Below are 22,033 nucleotides of genomic sequence, written 5' to 3'. Positions count from 1 at the left end.
GCAAAGATTTACAGATAATTCTAAATGAGAATTATTTAAAGTGAAATCATTCTGAGCAGTTACATCCAGTTAATACACTGGAACCATTACAAACTGCTGACTAATTTGCCGCCGTAAATAGCTGATTTCAAATTCTGCTTATCAAACATATAAAGATTTTATACCCAAATAAATGTATGATGACATCATAATCATAACCAATCTTCGAAGATTGTAACAACTGAACTGACTGACTCTTGTAGGAAGTGACGTCATCTTGTAGGAAGCTAATCTTATTATTTTCACGTCATATTTTGAGTAAAACCATGATGTAACTTCCCCACAGAGGTTTTGGTAAAAGACACTTAAACCATCGCCAATGATGCTATCTGCTATCTGCCATGTGCATTTTGTTCACTATTTGTATTTTATGTAATAACAGTGGAGAGTATTAGTACTTAATATTGTCAATAAAAGGGAAAACAACAAACTGTACCAACGGACTTAGTAACAAAGTGGGCATGTTTTGTACTGAGAATTCAAAAAACCAATGAAAATTTATTTGTGAACACCTTTTCTTACAAAATACATCACACCTGAATGATTATTTATTAGAAATGTGTCAAATCGAACATAAATCTGAATATTAAACTTGAGTATCAACCATTTTCGTTATCCTAACAAGTCCAAATCTTTCACGTAGATTTAGGCGAAATTCTCTGATTTGCATTTATAAAAGATGAAGTGAAAAACAAAATGATCAACTTTTTTATGGTATGATTGACCGTAAAAACAATGGTATGGTTGTGATCATTTTTATTTTTGGTATAAGTGCAAAATGAGCAAAGTTATTGACAACATGATAAGTTTACGTTTGATTTTCTTGCTCTTCAGGAATTTTGATTAAATGAAATTGGCACAGTTTGCAAATTCAAATCCACAAGAATATTATAATCTACCGGTAGTAGGCCTATTCGTATTCATACAAATACCAAACTTTTTTCAATTTAGTATATTTCTACTATTTATGTTTCAGTTGACGGCTTGAAACAAGCTGACCATTTTTTGAGCTTTTTTAAACTTCCTTCACTGCTGCTTTCTAATAACTTCATGGAAAATGAATTCTACTAAGGTAACCAATATCACCGGTAACTCGAGCACAGACCTAAGGATTTGTAGTCATACTGCTAAAGCAAAACTTTTAAAATAATAGGCTAGTTTTGAAACTAAGGCTGCCTTTGACAAACTCTTTACACTCTCAGCCATTGGCATATAAACTAAAATGCATAATGTATCAAATATAGCATTTTGGGTGTAGTACACAACAAAATGACAAGATACATTTGCCAAGCTGAGACTCCTTTTACCCAAGAGTGTTGTCACATTCGTTTTTTTATGTAGTTCTGCATTCAATGAGGAATTTTCACCCTTACGGTATGTCGTCCACATATCCAGAGAAAATTTAAAAGCAAGTCATACGTAATTTTTTCTCATTAATTCAAAAAAATGTTATCTTATTATACACTTGCAAATATAACCTATGCAATTGCACAAAAAATCCGACTGAAATATTGTCAAAAAGAATCCTGCTTTGAAAAAGCATTCCTATCCTAAATGTGACTGCAAGCAAAACTACTTTCATTAAAGAAGCTGTATTTAGAAGACATTTGACACTATACTACGCTTACAAAAGCTTCTTAAGTGAACGAAAAACCACTGCACTAGGACGTAGTTGAAATTTGTAAATGACCTTCGCGGTGAAAACTGTAGAAGCAAAGCTCTGTATTACGAGCTGTGCACAGTCAACCGTGAAACAATTGTTGTCCAACTTGTCCGGCGTTTTCCACGTAAATATTTGGAATTAAAATTATTTGAAATGATTTTAAAGACTTGTGTTACAATATCGGTACACAAAACCGTACTAGTAAACTTGTAGTTTATTTTAAATGTAGATCCAATTTATAATATTTTATAATATATTTAAACAACATTTTTTCCACAATGTGTAAATAAGTTTATTGTACATAAAAGAGAAAAAAAACACAGAAAACATTACTAGAAAACGCAGCTGCACAATGACACGGAGTAACCTTATCTCAGATATAAAAAACAAACAAAACTGGATCCTGATCACGCTTACAGTGAAACATGATTGGTTAGAAAAGTAACAGCGTGTAACTTGCTGCGTGATATACGCATGACATCTCCATAATAAGTGCTGATAAATATATTTTAAAACTTGTACATTTCCACATCATACCATGCGGTCTTGCGTAATTTTCTGCTTGCCTGCAATTAACAAGGGCTAGAGTTTTTCAGCAATTTTATTCGCAAAACTAAAGTCGTTGCCACATACTTTTGTACATCATGTTTCTATTAAGCCAGAGTTTGAAGAAGTAAGCAAGTAGGTGAACGTCTCTAGTGATTTAATTCGTCTTTACTTCGATGTAAATGACACGGAAAAAATATTATTTCGACCGCTGTGTATTTAAATCAGCAAGGAAGTCCATTTAAAGTAAAAACAACAAAGTTGAGTTAAAAAAATCTTTATGAGAAAGGAAACCTTAGCGGAGGTCTCTGTGGTGTAATTTCAATACACAATGGATGGAAACATTTCTTACAATTAAAAAAGTTTATTAATAGTCGCGGTTCTGGTAACACCAAAGAGAGTCACCGCTGTACAAAGAGCGCTATTGAAAACGCATTTGAATTCGTAGCCTCTTCTTATTTTCAATCCAAATTTTCCCCAAGTGTAATGTTTTTGTTCATTGAGGATAGCATGAATTTGAATTTACCATTCAGCAAACGGGTGTACGCTAGGTTCCCTCTACACAAAGAAAAAAGAAGTTTACTGAACTCTGCAATGTAACTTTCCGTAATGTAAGTCACCTTGGAAAATTGCACATTTCATTTCATCTATTTCTGACGTAAGTTGGTAAATTTTCTCACACCGTATAAACACCGCCTAATACAGGGCTTCTTAACCAGGAGTGCGAGATCTGTTCCTAGGTGGTGCGTGGTTAGGTCTATATAAATACCAGGCCATTCTATACGTTGCATCCATTATGACCATTATGACGTTTAATCCATCAAATCACTTCTTTGCTACTGCAAAACTAACTCACATTTTAGTATTGTGTTATTGCGTAGTCAGTTTATCTGCATAAAAATTAAATTTCAATTAGGCCTACTTGGTTACTTAACTAATTTCGGAAGAGGGTGCGAGAATTGGTTTGTGATTTCAAAGGGGTACAGCAATGAAAAAGGTTAAGAACCACTGGCCTAATACGTGCAAGTAATTGGTTCGTGCCTATACCAACCAATTTTCACAAATTCACCTTAATACCTTAACAAATTTTTGAGTAAAATTAGTTTTACGTCTTCCTTCTTCCAGAGCAACTTCGATTTTAATATTTACTCAACTTAACCTTTGAAGATAGACAATTCTTATTCAAATTATCGTTCTAATCTTATATTTGCTGCTCGTGTTGTTGCAATTCTAATCGCTTTTAAGTACAAACATTGTTTCTTTGCGTTTTGAAGCTACTAACAAGTTAACAACGCAATTAGCCTACTGGAAAAATCCCGTTATTGGGCTTTCTGGAAATTTACGCACATGATTAAGTATACTAGGAGCAGCTCATATTGGAATACGGAGAAAATCTCATAACTCGAGCTCTTGTAACAAAGGGCTAATGTCAAGGCTAAAATTTTTGCTATGAAAAAGCACTTTTCGTCCTGCTTGTGCCAAATTTTAAGTAATGGTTAAGTAATAGATGCGACTTGGGACTTTCAAACATGCCATCTGTGAGGGTTGTTTACAAGTTAAAATAACCATATCACCCTCTGATTGGTCTAGAAAAGTTATCATTAAAGGCCTCAGCAAGAATTTAATATTTTCATGAAAAGCTTAATTTTTGACTAATTCTCAACCTTAACAGAATGAAAACGTAGAAATTACGCTCTATAGCGCTCTCTTTTACAAGCTTTAAAAATTTTTTTCTGCCCGCTATATGCTGCTAGAGATGTTGCAAGCAGACGAAAATAAACTTGACAATATACTGAAGTATTTCAATGAAAGTACGAACGCAGAAAATATGTTTAGAGTTGTACAAAGAGAAATATCTAACAATATCTTGGTACAGCGAAGCAGCCGAATTATACAAATTATGACAGGAAAATACTTAAGAATATGTAAACGGACAAGAGGCCTACTCGACAATACCGAGACGTTTATGTCTATCCTATTACCTATCTCTGTCGAATGTATCTTTGTTTGTAAAAAAGCAATCATTCTATCCGCTGAGATAACACGACAAAAACTGTGTGAAGAAAAGATGTTTTATTGTAAGGGCCGCATACAACAATATAACATGGTTGGTTAGCTGTCAAGCAGAAAGCTGAAAAATGCGACAGCGAGAGCAGTGGCATCGGAACTAGATACCGAAGACATCAGTAGTATAGATTGGCCGCCCTACGAACCGCATTGCCTGCAGATTACAGATGCATAGCGACACCACGCGTTAAACATCTTGCAGGTTTCTAGACTAAGGGTTAGATAAGAAACGAAATAAACATCTTGGGTTTGTGGAAAGACTTATCTGGGAATACGGTTGCGTTGGAATGAATGACGTTTTCACAGACTCATCTGACAGTTTGTGGTTATGAAATGATACTTTTTGTATTTACGATTCGCAGCTTCGAGCTATCACAAATTCTGACAAGGCAACTAGAGATGTCGGGTTTGCAAAACAAATCGGGGTTACAGGTTATGGGTAATTTTAGATCCATAGCGACACCACGCGTTAAATATTTTGCAGGTTTCTAGGCTACGGGTTACGTAAGAAAGGAAATAAACATCTTAAAAACCTGTACCAAAGAGAAAAACGAATAAACAATGTAATAATGTAACAATATTTGGTATAGACATTGTAATTATAATCCCGTAAAGAAACTTTGCTGCTAGAGATGTTGCAAGCAGACGAAAATAAACTCGACAATATACTGAAGTATTTCAATGAAAGTACAAACGCAGAAATATGTTTCAAGTTGTACAAAGAGAAATATCCAACAATATTTGTGTAAAGCGAAGCTGCCGAATTGTACAAATCATGACATGAAAATACTTAAGAATCTGTAAACGGAGAAGAGGCCTACTCGACAATACCGAGACGTTTATCTTTATCCTATCCTACTCCATCCTATTACCTACCGCTGTGGAATGTACCTCTGTTTGTAATAACGCAATCTTTCTATGGGCTGAGATAACACGTATTGATGTGCATGTGTGAAGTATAGATCTACAAAGATGTTTTATTGTAAGGGCCGCATACAACAATATAACATGGTTGGTTAGCTGTCAAGCAGAAAGCTGAAAATGCGACAGCGTAATCGGAACTAGATACCGACACAAAGACATCATCTAACTAAACGTAACAAGATTCACAGCAAAAACTACCCGCACACAAAATTTGCTTGATAAGCGACAAGCACAAAATGGTAAAATTTTACAAAACACAAATGAATTGTACATTCGAACAAGTACGGAATCAAAACAATCGCAAGATGACGCAATCTAAGTGAATTTTTGAAATGCAGGAGCAGCACAGTATTATTGCATCATAAACTTCATGACGGTTTGCTTCCGTGTGTCATTCTTATGAAATCAAACAATAAATAGGATGAAACGATAACTGGAAATCAAACACAAACAGTGCAGCAGCAAAAAGTGTAAAATTTCGATTGAAACAGTTTTGTGAAACCTTAAAGATAAACAAACTTTGAAAAGGCAGAAATAAATAATTCTCTGAATCTGACCACGCTTATACGAGGCAGGAAACCTAAACGGCCCAGAAAAAAAGACACTGCAATTCAGACAGGGAGGGAGCTCTATTAATCTAAACGCAAAAGATTGAGAATATGATTGATCCATAAACACGACAACATTTACTCATCCTCCCAACACCGGCGCGAACCACTACGTTGAAATACAGATAATAAAATAAGCATGGCGCCATGCCACGTTACTGGCACGAGTCAGACGCCAGATGAGGCGAATATGCTCATAAAGGAATCCTCGTAGAGAGCAATGAGGAGCATGATGGTCACTCCGCCGAGAAATCCGACGTTCTGGAAGATAAAACGGCTCAAACCGTCCTCCTCAGCACAATGCTGGAGCATCTGAGATAACTGAAACACGTGAAGAAATGTCGTTGAGTGTCGCGTTATTGCGCGGGTCATCCCTGGCTTGTTGTGTTCAATTGTCGTTAAGTAAATCTTTTAACTGGTATATACTATTCATAAACCTAACTAATAGTAACTATATTTCACAAACCTGTCAGTCATTTGTTACTATTTACTATAAAGTTACTATTTTTGTCATTACAAGGGGGACTTTGTTCAAGTTTAAATAGCACGGTGTTGTGCAAATAATATCTAAAATTGACAATCATTCGGTGTGACCTACCATGTCGACCAGGCCCACGTACAGGAAGCCGCCAGCGGTGATGGCGAGAATCCAGAGCTTCACTGTCACCGTGTATTCTCCGATGACAAGACCTGTCAATCAAAAGCACAGTGGTTTGTGTTGTAAAACCGAAAAGGAAGATTTGGACTAAACGCAACAAATGTTTATTGAAGTTTGGTTACAGCGTAAATAATCACTAGTAGTCGATCATTGGAATCTATTTAGAAGGCTTACCAATGATAGCTCCGACAAAAGCGAGACAGGCGCACATTCCGTTATAAAGGAGAGCTTTCTTGATTGACATACCGGCATCAATGAGGATGGCAAAATCCCCAAGTTCATGAGGAAGTTCATGACAAAATATTGCCAGTGACGTGCTCAGTCCGGCTGCGATGCTGCTACTGAAAGCGGCTCCTGTGATCAACGTTGGCTTTTTAGACCAATTTCTCTTGGGAAGGGCATTGCGTAGCTGGTGTGAATATCGTTGTAAGACACTTGCTTCTAGTTTTATTCTTGTTTTAAACTGAATACTATTGTTTTTTTGAGTGTTTTTGCAAAACTTTTTTAGCACAAGGCATGGGAATTCCTGCAGACTGGACTGAGACTCAGTAGGTGACCGCAAAACAGGAAATCATGAAGTTATGTCGTTCGCCAGCTGGCAAGCTAAAAATATTTGGCAGCTTATCTGGGATTTCATTTGCGGCCGCCCGTGCTATTTCGGGGAATGTTCGGTTCATGTTTAAGCGGGATTTATCGTGGTCGTTATGCCACCTCGTCGAACAGTTATGCGCAAGTTTTGATCGATGAAGAGTTTGAAGTGTTTTCAAATCCCACCGTTGGAAAAGAGTTGCTGTACTCGTCTTCTCTTGTTTTGCATAGAACGCTATGTAAACTGTTATTCGTTGTTCTAATACGATTACGACAATATTGACTCTTTTGTTTTACAAGGTATATTTTTCAAATGAGTTCCGGTAAATTGTTATCGAAAATTTAAATTTCGTTGAAAAATATTTTGCATGTTAGTCGTGGTGTAAAGTGCTCAAATTCTGACGGGGTCATACAAGGATAAGGTCGTAAACAAGCCGAGAACTACTCGACAACAATCACAGCTTTCCGACGTGCGATTAAACCGCTTTATTTCGCGGGAGTTGTTTGCTAAGTCCTCATCACTTAACCAGTTAAACTTAGCTTCAACGTTAATCAATGGAGTAATTTCGGTTCAGATATGTCGGGTCAAATAATTAGTTCTTGTTCATGTAGTTTATCACTTCGTCTCTAACCACTGCGTATATCGGATAAACAATTAAACTCAGTCCAACTGTCAACCGGTTAACTCGGTATGATAAGTTTGGTGGAGTACCAGGAGTGTTTGTTTATTCTTCAGTGTCAATTCCAATTTAATTTTCGACGATTGCGCGTTGTGATTACGCCCCTTTTTGGCGATTTGGCGATTTTAGAGTAAGGTACAATCGAAGACAACCAGAATTTGCATCACTTTTACTGGAGGACTGACCTATGGCGAGTCCATCGCTGAAGTTGTGAAGTCCATCTCCCATAATTATCATCCAGGCCAGGTCCTTGACTCCTTGAGCTTTAGAGAGGTCGGGATGGTGGTGGTGGTGATGGTGATCTTGATGATGATGATGACGCACCAAGACGTGGGCTGTCTCATTTTCGTGATGTTGTTGGCATGACGACGGCGAATCTATCGGAGACATAAAAAAGGTGTTACACTGCACGCGACGTTTTTCTGGCTTAAATTTATTACTTCTGCAACGAACGACTGTAGCAACCAATCACCTGTAGTGGCTTCGCTTGCGCGTCCATTCTCACAAACGTCCAAATCAAGCGGAAATGGCGGTGTGCGGGTACCTGGAACAAGAACGAATTTTGCGTTTTTCTAACTCAGCCAGTACAAACCACAACAACCTAATGACGCAATTCTATTGACGTTTTGCTGACGATTACGCCCCGGGGTAATAACAATCGTGATTGAATTAAAGCCAATCTTTGCCTTGAAAATGGCCCCCACGGTAAATCTTAGACTAACGGGATATGTTTTATGGGATTATTTCATTCACAAGGTTTTCATTTAAACTTACCGTTGCTCAACTGTCGTTTGACTTTCACTTGTTCACTTGCGTTGGGAAATTTAAATACAGCGCCGTTCTGCAAAAATATTTAATTATAAAAGTGAATAAAGGTTAAAGGAAATGTGACAGGATTAAATTTTGTAAAAATGTTTCATACAAATATCGATCCAGTAACACAGATACGCTTGGTACGATTCATGAACATTTCCTAGTAAGTGCCAACGAATGAGTCAGTATTATGTTAACCCCAAGTTGTCTCTCTTGCCACTGACGTACGTAATACTTGGAATCGTGGCTTGCTTTATTTGTTTTTACAACAGATTCAGTCTGTGCAGTGCCTCAAAGCGGACAATCAGTGATAAGTATGAATTTTTATTGAAGAGCTTTGCAGAAACCGTGAATACTTGAAACGTGAATACAGTAATACAGAAAATACCGTGAATACTTGGCGCTATTCTCACAACACAACATTCTTCGGCTATTTCTAACATGATAAGATCAATGCAGTTGGAACCAATAAAGAAATATTCGCAACGTTTAACCAACCGATAGTGATAGTCCGCTGTCGTGTGGCGACTCCACCACGAATGTGTCGACTTGGTTTGGTGACTTTTTCTTGGAATTCACCAGCAAAGGATCTGACAAATAGAAATAATTAAGAATTCCTTATGAATTGAACTGAAATCGCAGTTATGTGACTGTTATGTCGGGTGGATTGCTCCAAACAACAATATTTTCTTCTCATCTTACCGACTGACTCATGCTTAGGCACTATCAAGCATTCGTCGCTTTTGGGAGAAGGGAATTTTTTTTCTTTTGACTCTTGTTCTTTGCGCTAAAAACGAAACAAAACGTACACGCGTTGCTATTCTCTCTGGGTATAACAAACATGGCATATTTACATACGTGATGCAAAAACACAGTAGCTACCAAAAAGAGACATTTGACGCATTAGTTTGTGACCTGCGTACAAGGATACACACGACAGCTATTTTGGCAGATGTAGGGTACGTCATCATAAACACAACCCTACCTTATTTCGTCTGTATTTCCTTAGCAGACCCATTCCACTTTCGAACACGAAGAATATATATATTCCCAGAACTGCCACAAGATTCTTCATGATTGTGTCTTTCTCGTCTGATTCGCTGCCATGGTCATGAGCGCCGTGATCGTGTCCGCCTGTCGCCTGCGTGGAAGCAACAGTGTCCATTAATCACTTATTTCGATGCATCATGATTTTAAATACACTGCTAAGATATCGAAAGTAGTATTCACTAGCACTGTGCTCAAGTTTGGAAAATCGGCAAAATTATGCCAGAATAAGATCTTTTACACGGCTGTGTACTTCGTCTACAAAAAGTAAAATATTGAAACTGTGCGAGAAATGAGTCACAGAGTGAGCTATTGACAAGGTCGTGACGTACGTGAGGAAGCAAGTGAAGCAAAGCATCTCCCACCAGGGTCCCGACAGCAAGAGAGACGAGGAGAGACAGAAAACGGTTGAAGAACTTCGATTTGCTCATGAGTGGGACGATGATGATTCCGATCACGCTGAGCGCGCTGATAATTGCCACTGATCCCAAAGTAATGGCCCACACTGTCACAACAAGTCAATGTATGCGCGCATTTCTAACTCAACACAGCTTCGGCCTTGTGTGATGCGGCTATCAGTGAATTAGTTATGATTTACCCAAACAAGGTAAACTTTTGAGGGAACAATGCTCATTATTACGCAACAAAACTAACCTTCTCCACGATTGTTCTTGGGAGCTTCACTCTCATGATGTTCTTCTGCATCTGCAAATCATAAAATTTTTATTCCATGTTCAATTACGGTACTTACAATTATAAAAACAACCAAGCAATTTAGGTTACCTGAGCCAGATCCTGAGCCAGAGGTGCATTCTGGAGATTGCAAGTCGAAGATGATGCGCGGTAATATTGCAGAAAAGTCCGACAGAGTTATTCTGACCTCGTCTGCACTCGTGTTCGAATAAAACTCAGACAAGACATCTTCAGGTGTTTGAAGGCACTGAAACATTTAAACCATTTCAATGCAGGAAACATAATTGTAGATAGCAATCAAATTGAAACAAAATCAAGACACCTGTCAAAGTCTAAGATCAAACTTAAATGCTACAATCCAGTACAAGCTCAAAGATGAAATATCAAAATAAATTCAATGTAACATGGCCAGTTTTGCAGTTTGACACAAGTTGTAGTTGCGAAAGATTTCAAATTTATCAACTGCTTTGGGAATATCTATCTGATTGAAAAGTGTGTTGTTTTTATGTTACTTGGCTCTATCTCAGGGCTTTATTTAAAACTGCCAACATGTCATGAATCATTAACCAGTGCAGACATAATTTCAATGCGAGAACTGTTGTTTCTTCTTATATGTTAAGAGAACCACTTAGCTAACCTAATCAATATTCCTCATTCGAAATGTATCGAAGCCAACTTATTACCACACAAGCCATAATTATTGATAATTGTGCACGCATTAAAAATCCCAGGAGTTTAAAAAGGATGAATAATAGATCACTACTGCTTTGAAATATTAATACAAATCAAAAAATACAAGACAATAGAAACTTTTCTACCAACCAACTAGATCTTGCTTCTTTAGACATCACCAACAACAAGAGTGCATATTTCACGAATTCAAACAACGAAAGCAAACAAAGCATCACTTCCAAGAAAAACATATCGAGCATATAGGAATGTACAGTAGGACGAATGCTTGTCAAACATGATTAAACATGCAGTGATACCAACCATTCACAACTCTAGTCATGACTACACAAATATTGTTAAGTTCAAATATATATTCTCCAGTTATACATTTTCCGGTATACGTGATGGCAAAGAAAGAAACTAATTAATTTTACATGCTGTTTAAAGTAGGTTTGACCTTGTAAGTTCTTATTATAAAAGTGCTTATTTAAACATGCACTGCATCCAATGCTTATACCACGCTACAGGGTAAATGCTATACCATAATTACACAAATATGAATTATCTACATAGAAAGGATGATAGTAAGCCATCTGATTATCCTAACGCTACTATCAGTTTATGTTTCCTGCTTGGTGTTGATATGGAATTCCAATATTTAATACGGTTAAGGTAAGAGACCAGTCATTAACTAAACATTGTCAATGAATGAATGTGCTTTACAAAGTTCCAGTGTAATACTATATTTATTAAATGTTAAATGTTTTTGTGTATATTTTATTGCTATCCATCTATTTTCCACAAAAACCCACTAGAATAGCTATAACTGACACACAAAACTAAGCTTGATTTCAAGAGAAAAGAAACATGTCAAACAATTATCAAGATTTTTCAATTGTTGCAGCAACACTAACAGCAACAGCTATGAATGACTAAAAAATTATCGGTTATGTAGAGTTCATCAACAAGAGATTTTTCTTTTAGCTTGATTATTTTCATGGCAAGGGATAAGACATGTAATTAGTACAAACCCAAAACAATGAGCCACACTGTAAATGGCAAATATAAATACAGTAGATGCACCGGGCTTGTGCAAATTTTAGTTATGCAAAAAGTATCTCACTTAGTTACAAGACACAAGCCAGTAGTAGCTTACCATCTTTTTATCTTCATCTGAGTAGTCCATCATTTTATCTTCGTAGTCCATGAAGAAAAAGTCTAAGTAACTGTAGTCAAATTCTTTTTCAAGTTCGTCTGATTTATGAGCATGATTTCCGGATTCACTGTTTTCATGATTATGATCATGAGTTTCTTCATGGTCATGGGGTTCATCGTGATCTTCATGTTCACCATGATCATGATCTTCATGACCATTCACTTTAAGAACTCCAACGTTTTCCATGAAGTTTTTGAGGCTGGACACAGTAAAGTTACCATCTTCATCAAGATATTGTTCAAAAATCTTCTTTGTGTAATCGACACCAACCAAAGTAACCTGGAAATGAAACATAATTTAAACTAAAACTTACCTAATTTTATATAAACGTAAATATATATATATACAAACCTTTTCTGAAGACTTTGTTCGTATAAAACAAGACCCACTTTCACATTTTACACTGAGTTCAACATTGTTATCTGTATTTGCTTTCACAGGCTCGGATGTACTTGTGGGCGTGGTTGTGGGTGTGCTTGCACTCCTTTCACCGACCGGATGCCCCACTGTGGTATCTGCTTAATCAAACATAAGGCATTCCAATATGTTTTGTTCACTGATAATATTGAACCATTACAGAAGATAACAATTTTGTTACCGTATACGTCACACTTTGTTACATTACATATGTAGTAACAGGCATAACTCAGAACAATATTACATTTCTATACCTTGAGCAGAAATCGTCGATAGTAAAAGTTGAACAGACAAAACAAAAAAGAACCATTTTGAAACTTGATTTCCATTTAACCTGGTTGTAATATCAAAACTGTTATAAGGTGACAAGCAAACAGTAACTGATGAGCATTATAGTAGTGGGTGGACACTCAGTGACATTTATAAAACGTTCCAAATAACATAGGCCTAGGCTACAGAGTTTCAAGATAAAAAATCTACTAAACAGAAAAAAGCTCTTGCATATTTTATTAACTAAACAACCAGCGTGCGATTACGAACTGCTAGTTCACGAATATATTTTAAGAAAGGGAAACAATTGATAATGAAGTATATCTTTATGGAACATAAAATTTAATGCAAATCACAACTTGATTGGAAAATGTGCTGTTTTTATCTTAAAATATTTTCGTGGTAAAAGCACAAAAAAACCATTTGCAGATTTTATTTCGTTAGCAGATTTTGCAAACTTTCCAATTTAGCCAAAAACAAATAAATTTATTAATTGAAAAATAGATTATCAATTGAAAAAATAATGGCTAACAGCTAAATATTCAGCAGGCCTGAGCAAAATTAATTGCCAAGCAGACCAAGTATATACCAACTAGGCAAAACACAAATTGGGTCTGGTATACAAATGCACAACCAGATGACGTCACAATTTGAGTAGTTGGGGTCTAGAATACAAAGGCATCCTGTGATTGCGCACTTGTATACTAGACCTCACATACTGATCATAGCAAATTATGTTCAAATTCATACCTGTGAGATAATTTTGTTCCAATACTGTGAACAGAAGTAGATCCAGCTGAATAAAATAATTATATTTAACAGTCAAACATGAGCAGCATAACACTGTAGTAATTTAACTGTAAGCATAAGTAGGCTATAAAATAGAGCAACGTTTATAATAAAACAACAGGATACTAATCAAAACTACGAACGTAGGTATTTCAAATTATGAGTCTAACTTTAAAATTCTGGGTTAATTAGGCCTAAATCAGAACCAGAATTCACGACAAAACTCAATTGATTTATTGGCGCAGCCTAGCTTAGTACATTATTTTACGGCTATACACTCATAAAAAGTTTAATATTACGAACCTAAATATCCCAAAATTAAACAAACCAAGTGTAAATTAAGTAGATCGTGTAAACGAAACACCAACTCATATGAACACATACAACCAAAACAAGACTTACCAAACATTTTCACTCAGTACAAATCCTGCTTAGTGCCGCTTGCAAAATGTTTGTCATCGACCGACGTGCCGTGTGCAAAAGTAGATTGAGGCAGGGCTTTGAGGGGTTATATATTGACCACTAGCAGTGCCACGTGCTATTTTTCACATCGATTTTTCTAGAAAATAAAGGAGTATTTCGAGAGAATGACGATAAATTTTTTCATAATATTCCAGAATACGTTACTTAAAAAATAAATACAGTATTACGCTGAAAAATTCAATCTCAAAAAAGGAAGTTTACGTGATGAAATCCCGCGAATCATTTTAATTTTACTTTAAAAGCGAAAAAAATGGTAAAAGTGAAAATAGTGCAATTTAAAAATTTTTACACTTTTGACTTTTTATGACTTTAGAGCTAAATTTGATTGAGCGGTTTTTTAAAACAACTCAGATTGAAGGGTAGCGTGCCATTTTTCAACTTTTCACTCACTTTAATGCTTTTACTTCCTTCAGTTGCGTTAGAGTGGTTGTGTTTAGTAAGAATCGTTTTAAGAAATTCTGCTTTACTACGCCAATATTGCTTAAAAAATTATGTATAATTGTCAAAGTTGTGAGGTTTGACCCGAAATCTGTCGTATTTTCTATTACTTTTGTATTTTATTCATCATTAGCACGCGAGTCACAAACACGATTCTATAAAGACTGAATTAACCCGGATGTCAAAACCATAAGGTAGGGATCCAACATAGACATCATAAGACAATACAATAAAGATAGCACTTCAATACATTACAAAATCCTATTAAAAAGGTCTCAAATTTTAAATCCTAATTCAAAACGTTCAGAATTGAGACAACTGATGAGTCAACGCAATAAAATCAAACGTTTAACTAGAAAAACGATTGCTATTAGAGAGGCCACAAACATTCCACCAACCAATACCGAACTAAACCTTTCAAGACAATGGGTTCAATTATCTGCGTTTGCTGTCACTGCGAATTTAATTTTTCTGGTCATTTGAAACTCAGACTGGAGGTAGGCTGCCTACGTCTTATCCTAATCCCATAACGCCAGAATAATTCATAGTATATTTATAGTAAGAAACCGAGCTAAAAACTTTGGACCATTTCTTCGTCTTTATTCAATGCAAATGCCCAAATCATAACCCAAACTCTCAGATTTATCAAAAATGTCACATTTGTCGGAATTATTGAAAAATCTTACTGTTTTCTCTGCTATATCTCTAGTGTGTGGTGGAGTTATTCGGGTGTTGGCTAAGGATAACTTTCATTTTGGCGCAATAAGTACATGGCCATATCCAACCATATTATTCAACAAAATACGAAGGACTTTGCCACGAAATAAGATCGTTTGTACAAATAAATTTCATGACTAGCCTATACGATATCAAAGGACTTAATGTACATGTGAAATATTATTACAGGAATGATGAATATAGAATAACACGAAAAATTTGAAAACTGTTCCTGTATTTTAGATTTTTTTACTGAGTATTACTATCATTATGTGCCGCGTGCCGTCTCATCAAAGTATTATATCATATATCTTTTAATCTTCGCTTCAAGCCATAAAGGTGTTAGTAAAACCTGCTGCGATTAACCCACAGACAAAGATTTTTAACTCATTAAAAGATTTGTGTGACCAAAGAAGTAATTTTCTAAATATACGACGTTTGAAAAATACTTGTGACTGTACAAGTAAATTAATCTAAAAACAGATGATTGTCGTTACTTATATAAGTCTATGTTATATCTACATTATCTTCATTGAAAACTTATTTAGGGATAAGTTAAAGAGATTTCTAAATCTCTTGATAGTTGCAATTACACTAATTAAAGCATCGGGTTAATTCGACCGATTGTTATGAATGGTTTTGCTCATTTCTCTCACATTTGTCAACGTTTTGTTAACGTGAAGTCAACTTTAACCTAAATTTCCTTTGAAAAAAAAGACAAATATCACGTCCGAAACTGTACTATAAATGTTTAATAAAAATAAATATTTTATTTTGAATCTATCTGCCGCCAATTGTTATAATACCAATTACGTGGTACTTGTCTACAGAAATCACTGAAAAACTTGTTTAATTGCCTAAAAAATGTAATTTACTTACAGGTTAGCATTTTGCTGTAAACTTGCACCAATATTTCTGAGTCGCGTCACTCCGCAGCGTTCTAGTTAATTATTATCTTTCAGCTACGTCACACCCGAGTTCATCTTTAAACCAAAACTTTATAACTCCAACCAGCAATCAACCAAACTTACGCGCGGGCAATGCTTAGAACTATACATGTTTTGATACAAAAATATTAATTCAAATGGGTTAGTAAGTAGCAACCAGGAGAACTTAAGAAGCATTGGTTTAGTCCGGTTCCGATGAGAACAGTGGTTCCGTACTGTAGCCTAACTCAATACATCTGGATTCTTTAAAATGAATATCTTACTCACATTTCAATCAACGATAACTGCTGACTTGTCTGTCTATAGTTTTTGTTTTGATGCAAATTACCTGCTCAAAGTATAACTCGCGATAATATAAAAAAAATTCACTTTCAACTTTTGAAAAAGCTTCTCGTCAACAAAATGATCAAATATCTTCCCATTTACTTAAGATATTTGAGATATGAAAACAACGCCTTCAAGCCATTAGAAGGTAAACGCCTTGGGACCGCACTTCGTGGCAAAACGTGGCAAAAACAAAATCAATTCTGATAAAACCGCTATAAAAATAGGGTCATCTTCTAAACATATCGCTTTTTTCTACCGATCGTGCTTTCGGGCGTCGTAACTTGATTACGAATTAGAGTATTAGACGAACAGATTCTACAACCTGCGAATGTTGAAAAGAGTCTAAATGGATTGTGACGTTATCTTAATGACATACCATAAAATTGCCGAATGCTTTTCAATCTTGCGCAAACGTACAGTACATGCCGCATCAAATAAAGGTAGATTGGGAATTAGTGAATACGTCATCGTCGGCCCGAACCCAGCAAACATTTTGAGGCGAAAGTATTTAATTTTCTAAAGCAATCAAAAAAATCGTAAACACTTCGGCGTCTGCTATCATTTAATTTTTACATGGCATTAGCTGTACAATTAGAACAAAATCGAATATGTTTGTCGCAAATAAGCATCTTGCTCCATATGCATAATCAAACTTTTTTAGTTTCAAGTTTAACAATGGATATAACGGCGCTATACTTCAGCAACTTCGATGCCCTTTTTCGAAGTTTTTCTGTTTTTTTGAAATTTACGTTACGTAACGTAAAAAAACGTAACAGGATGTAAAACTAACATCGCAGCAAGTTCAATATTATTTGTTTACAAATAAGCGATGTGCAGTGAACGTCCTGATCGGCGCATTTATGCTTTATAGCACATGCAGAGTTATGCATTCGCTATCAGCAGAATAATTTTTGCACACGCAGAGCCGGTAGGTGAATTACGGGTCGCCGCCTTAAACTTCACACTACTGCACCAGCATAAGCTACGCACGATAAGTTGTACAGTTTTTTAAAAGGCAAACAATTTCGGGGGCGGAGGCGGCACGCCCCAAATGCCATCCCGCCATGCGTGTGATTATACGTCAGAGGAACGTAATACTGGGTCATTGTTTGCTTTAAATTATTGCCGTGAGTACTTTATGTACACTGCACAGTATGCTTGCGATTGGCGTAAAATTGGTCACCGGGTTCTTGGTTACTTGTTGAAAACGTAAACTTGGTTACCTGTTTTATGGTTTCTTATGCTGTTAAGTCTTTGCAAATGAAATCGGTTACAAGTTACTTAATAAGCGCTAGGCAACGTATATGTAGCCTTAGGCTTCCGTAGGAACCAATTTCAACTCGGTAAGTGAGTGCAGATTACAATAATACCAATTTACTGAGTTGATTATAACGAATGTTGGAAGCAGTTTATCATGTATGATGCAGGTCTACGGCTTCGAAGCTTTATGGCGTTTTTACAGAAACACATCACTTACTTTTTACACAAGGGACTTGCGTCGGGACGTCAACAATTTTTTTGTAAGTGCTGTAATGCCAACAATACTTCAACATTTTACATTATAAGGAAGAACGCCGTCGAACCATCTAATCGACTAATTTGCATTAATAGCCTCGAAGAATTCTTTTTGATAATAATTAATCGGACATCTGTAACTTTGAATAATTCATCTACCTAATGGCTGTACAGCAGCAGAAACCGCAGCATTAATAAGAACACAATACACGTCTATAACGACCACTACCTTGCTTGGGAACGCTCTAATTACACCTTAACTGCAATGGGGTCTAGAAGAAAAGACGTTCCGGCTACAATAAAATCTGCTTAAAAGTCTGTTCATGTGGTTGTCGCCGTGCAAAGTCAGATTTGGCGTCAACGAGGCCTCATTAAAACTAAAAAAAAGCATCGAAGATTTTTATGTGGTTTACCTCCGACATACGTAAGCACAGCCAACTATTTATTTTAGAACTTGCCGCGAAAATTTACCATTACCACCTTATCATTGGTTCTATACATACACAACTGACATAAAGGTTTTAAACTTGTTCAACTTAAAACGTTAACCTGGTTTCTGAGAGATGAGCGAATGCTGTGCTTGAAACTATAATAGAACCTTGCAAATTTATGACAAATCGCATGAAACTTTAATTCTTTTCTGAAAAGCCGATCCTTTACATTAATCCCTATAGATGATGATGAATGAATCCAATCACAACGAAAGTATCGCATCCAGGAAAATCTTGCAGTTTATGAACATTATTTCCTGACATTTGGTCAAATTCTCGAGTTTATCGTAACGCTTCCGAAATTCGAACAGTTTTTCGCGGAGCATCCTTTCAAAAGTGAGTTGATTCTGGCCTTCCCTAAGGCATTTATTTACGCACTCTCGCTATGAGATGTTTAGACACATGAGTGAACAGCATTTTCTGAATACTTATAAGTAACATCATCAAACATGTTTTCAGTTAGCGACAGGGCTATAGCTTGTAGGAGGAATGTTTTAATGGCGCTAAATGGGATTTTCGTTAATTGGTGAACCACCGTGGCAAAAACGTCAAAGGCAATCATAGGGCATTATAAATGCATCATAGGCATCTAATTGGGACTTAATTAACGTGTTTATTTGAAAGATGTTACAATATTTACAGCAAACTGTCACCGTTTTACCAAACAAACTTGTACCGGAAAAATCGTAGGCCATGCACCTCCCAAGCGATTTTATGCAATTAGCTATTAACAACATTTAAAAGACCTTATCATTTATAAAGCAACATTTTAAACGTCGCAGTTTATCTAATGTAGGTTAATTATAACGTAATCAAAGCTACTAATGAAGATAATGCATAATCAAGGTAATTGACTGATAGCTAATGTGTTAGCCATTCATGGTGAAATGCAATTCAATAATTTCCAGGATTTTTCTGCCTTAGTCAAGGTTGGTTTTGAAAACTTTTTTGAACTTTCTAATGCAGTTACGGCATGCTCATGAATTAAATTTTACCATTTAGAATGGAACGCTTAATAATGGCTGAAAATAGTTTCACCTGTTAAAATACTACTAACAACGCACTGATAGAGGTCTTACAACTTCCTTTATAAAGACGTAAGTTACGAGAAAATCGTCATGAGAGCAAATACCGAGATGAAAAGCACCACCACACGGCCGCAGTATACATAAACATCACAGGTGGATGTTTCTATGATTTGCCCTGTTCGTTGCCATACACGTTTAAGTCTGGAAATAATCTCCTGAATCTGTGATGGAACACGTTACTACTCGCGTATAAATAATTAGATAATTCTTCCTGGTTAGTTCCATGATGGCTCTGACGTCAACGGTAGCCGAAACATGTAAAGAAGCATGATATGTTGAAGGAAGGAAACACTGGAAATTATGCCTTACACTTGTTTTGAAGTTGTTGTTAGAGAACTGAAACTGCTTATCCGCAAAAACAATTTTCTGAAGTACGCGATTATCAAAACAGCAACCAATCTAATCAATCAAACAACATCCCATAAAACAATTTTACTGCAAAGAAGCAAACCTTGCGAAATAGCTCTTTGGTTTTTGTCGTTCAAACTTAACTTTACAGCAGTTTTTCACATCAACTATATCAAGCAATTGATGCTTGAATTCTAACAAAATGTTTGCTCTCTTCACAAAGCGGAACTCAAACAAAAACCGGTGTCTAAATACACCACTAATTGCACAGGGAACCCACGATAAAGTTTCGCTTATGCTTGTGAGTTCTGCTTAATACGATCTGGTAAAGCTAGCAACTAGTGTTAATGTCAGTAGGTCAGGTCATAGGTTCAGTATTTGGTGTTCAACGTTCATCTTATCACAAGTCAGGATGCACAATGTGCTGCAAATATTGACCGAATATGTGACATGTCACTTCTTATGGCAAACAAACTCTTAAGCGATGTTACATAACAGCCGTAATGATAAGAATTATTACAAAGCGATTAACTGCTGTTAATGACTTAATAATGTTTGTTTGCCAACCGCGAGCAGCCACACATCAACGAAAACGCAACCTTTGTGCGTTTGCAAACAATACATCTTTAAATTAAGGACTTTGCAAAGCTTGGCCTAAAAAGCTTGTGAACGAGTAACCGCGAAAATATCTTATTTGCATTGTGAGGAAACAAATGTCTTTTATCCTGCGTCGTGGTCACAGGTTAGAAGCTTATTCACATAATTCGTCTTTATTTATACTAAGGCGTGCCGCTTAAGTTCAACAAATCATGGTGGTAGACGCGACATTGTTTACAAGTAACTTTGGATTGAAGCTTAAAAATCAACCTTTTTGAAATAAAGGTCAAATTAGCTGTTATCAGTTGAAAATAACATTTTTGGAGGTTACTGCAAAGTCTTGAATGTAGTCATACTAATTTATGTATGCCACATTTAAAACCAACACAATAAACAACAGATTGTGCGTCAAACAAAAGTAGAAGAATTTTCAATGAATTGGCCAGAATCAGGGGTGTCCAACCTTTTTGGCCAATTGGCCACATGCGATTTACGAATGATTGCGCGGGCCACTTGAGTGTTTACTGCTAATTTCGAATTAAAACCCTCACACCAAAATTCTAATTTCAGAAACACGTATCATCCTCTTTTACAATTATAAGAACAATAAACAAAGCAAGATATAGTAAAGTCAACAAAGTTTCTACTACACGTCAACATTTCAATGTGAAGTTTGGCACTGTTTTTCTCAAACAAGTTTGGCAATATTCGGTGAGATGGAGGATGTAGCAATGCGAAGCGAGTTTTCCACATGGCTGTCAGAAATTAGTAAAAAAACAATTAATGTCAATTTCTCGGAATGTAAGTTCGCCATAAATTACGTAGGCGATTCAGTTGAGAATATAAGTCGTTTCGACAAATACTGCGCGGGCCACTCAGAACTTTCCGGCGGACCAAATGTGGCCCGCGGGCCACGGGTTGGACACCCCTGGTATAGTGCATATGTTGTAGTTAAGTTCTTTTAACGATAACAGACAAACCTTTTTTTGGTTAACTGTTATACTCTTATTATTTACTTATTAGACTCTAATAAACATTTTGAGACGCGTTAGAACTTTTGGGAATGTGAATTAAACATTTTGCACCATATAGTTCACAATGGTCTTTTTAGTATCTATATAACTATAATTGTATAGTGCAAGGGTCGGCAACCTACGGTCCGCCATGCGAAATCGTCCGGCCCGAGACATATTAATTAGTTATCACAAGAATACGGCCCGCCGTTTCTTATTGAGTTTCAAACTGCAGTGTTAGCACTGTTTGAAAAAATTGTGGTATTGCTACGCCATAAGTACGTCGTACTAGTCTATTGTTACGCCATAAATCTGGTGCGAAGGCGGTAGACTAGTAACTCGTAATAAGTACGAGATTGTTTATAGACTAGACTAGACT

The 22,033-nt window shown here is 36.2% G+C and overlaps 1 protein-coding gene across 2 annotated transcripts; it reads right to left on the bottom strand.

The window, feature by feature from the left end:
• Positions 1 to 5,267: 5,267 nt before the first annotated feature.
• Positions 5,268 to 16,357, bottom strand: LOC143464998 (zinc transporter ZIP6-like). 2 transcript variants are annotated; one of them, XM_076963098.1, is made up of 18 exons: positions 16,208 to 16,357; positions 14,093 to 14,249; positions 13,652 to 13,697; positions 12,886 to 12,965; positions 12,566 to 12,729; positions 12,155 to 12,493; positions 10,417 to 10,573; positions 10,288 to 10,338; positions 9,966 to 10,138; positions 9,572 to 9,727; positions 9,289 to 9,373; positions 9,085 to 9,176; positions 8,548 to 8,614; positions 8,246 to 8,317; positions 7,959 to 8,150; positions 6,680 to 6,859; positions 6,446 to 6,537; positions 5,268 to 6,168 (listed from the first exon to the last, which is right to left on the bottom strand). In XM_076963098.1, the coding sequence occupies exons 2-18, from the start codon at positions 14,097 to 14,099 to the stop codon at positions 6,016 to 6,018; spliced, it is 2,106 nt and encodes a 701-aa protein (XP_076819213.1). In that variant the 5' UTR covers positions 14,100 to 14,249; positions 16,208 to 16,357; the 3' UTR covers positions 5,268 to 6,015. The 2 variants fall into 2 exon arrangements, with proteins under 2 accessions (XP_076819213.1, XP_076819212.1); XM_076963097.1 differs by lacking the exons at positions 14,093 to 14,249; positions 16,208 to 16,357 and adding an exon at positions 13,994 to 14,080.
• Positions 16,358 to 22,033: the final 5,676 nt, after the last annotated feature.

The sequence above is a fragment of the Clavelina lepadiformis genome, chromosome 7 (assembly GCF_947623445.1).
Source record: "Clavelina lepadiformis chromosome 7, kaClaLepa1.1, whole genome shotgun sequence".
NCBI classification, from domain to species: domain Eukaryota; kingdom Metazoa; phylum Chordata; class Ascidiacea; order Aplousobranchia; family Clavelinidae; genus Clavelina; species Clavelina lepadiformis.
Note: the sequence above shows the minus strand (reverse complement) of the source record. Positions and strands in the feature narration are given on the sequence as shown.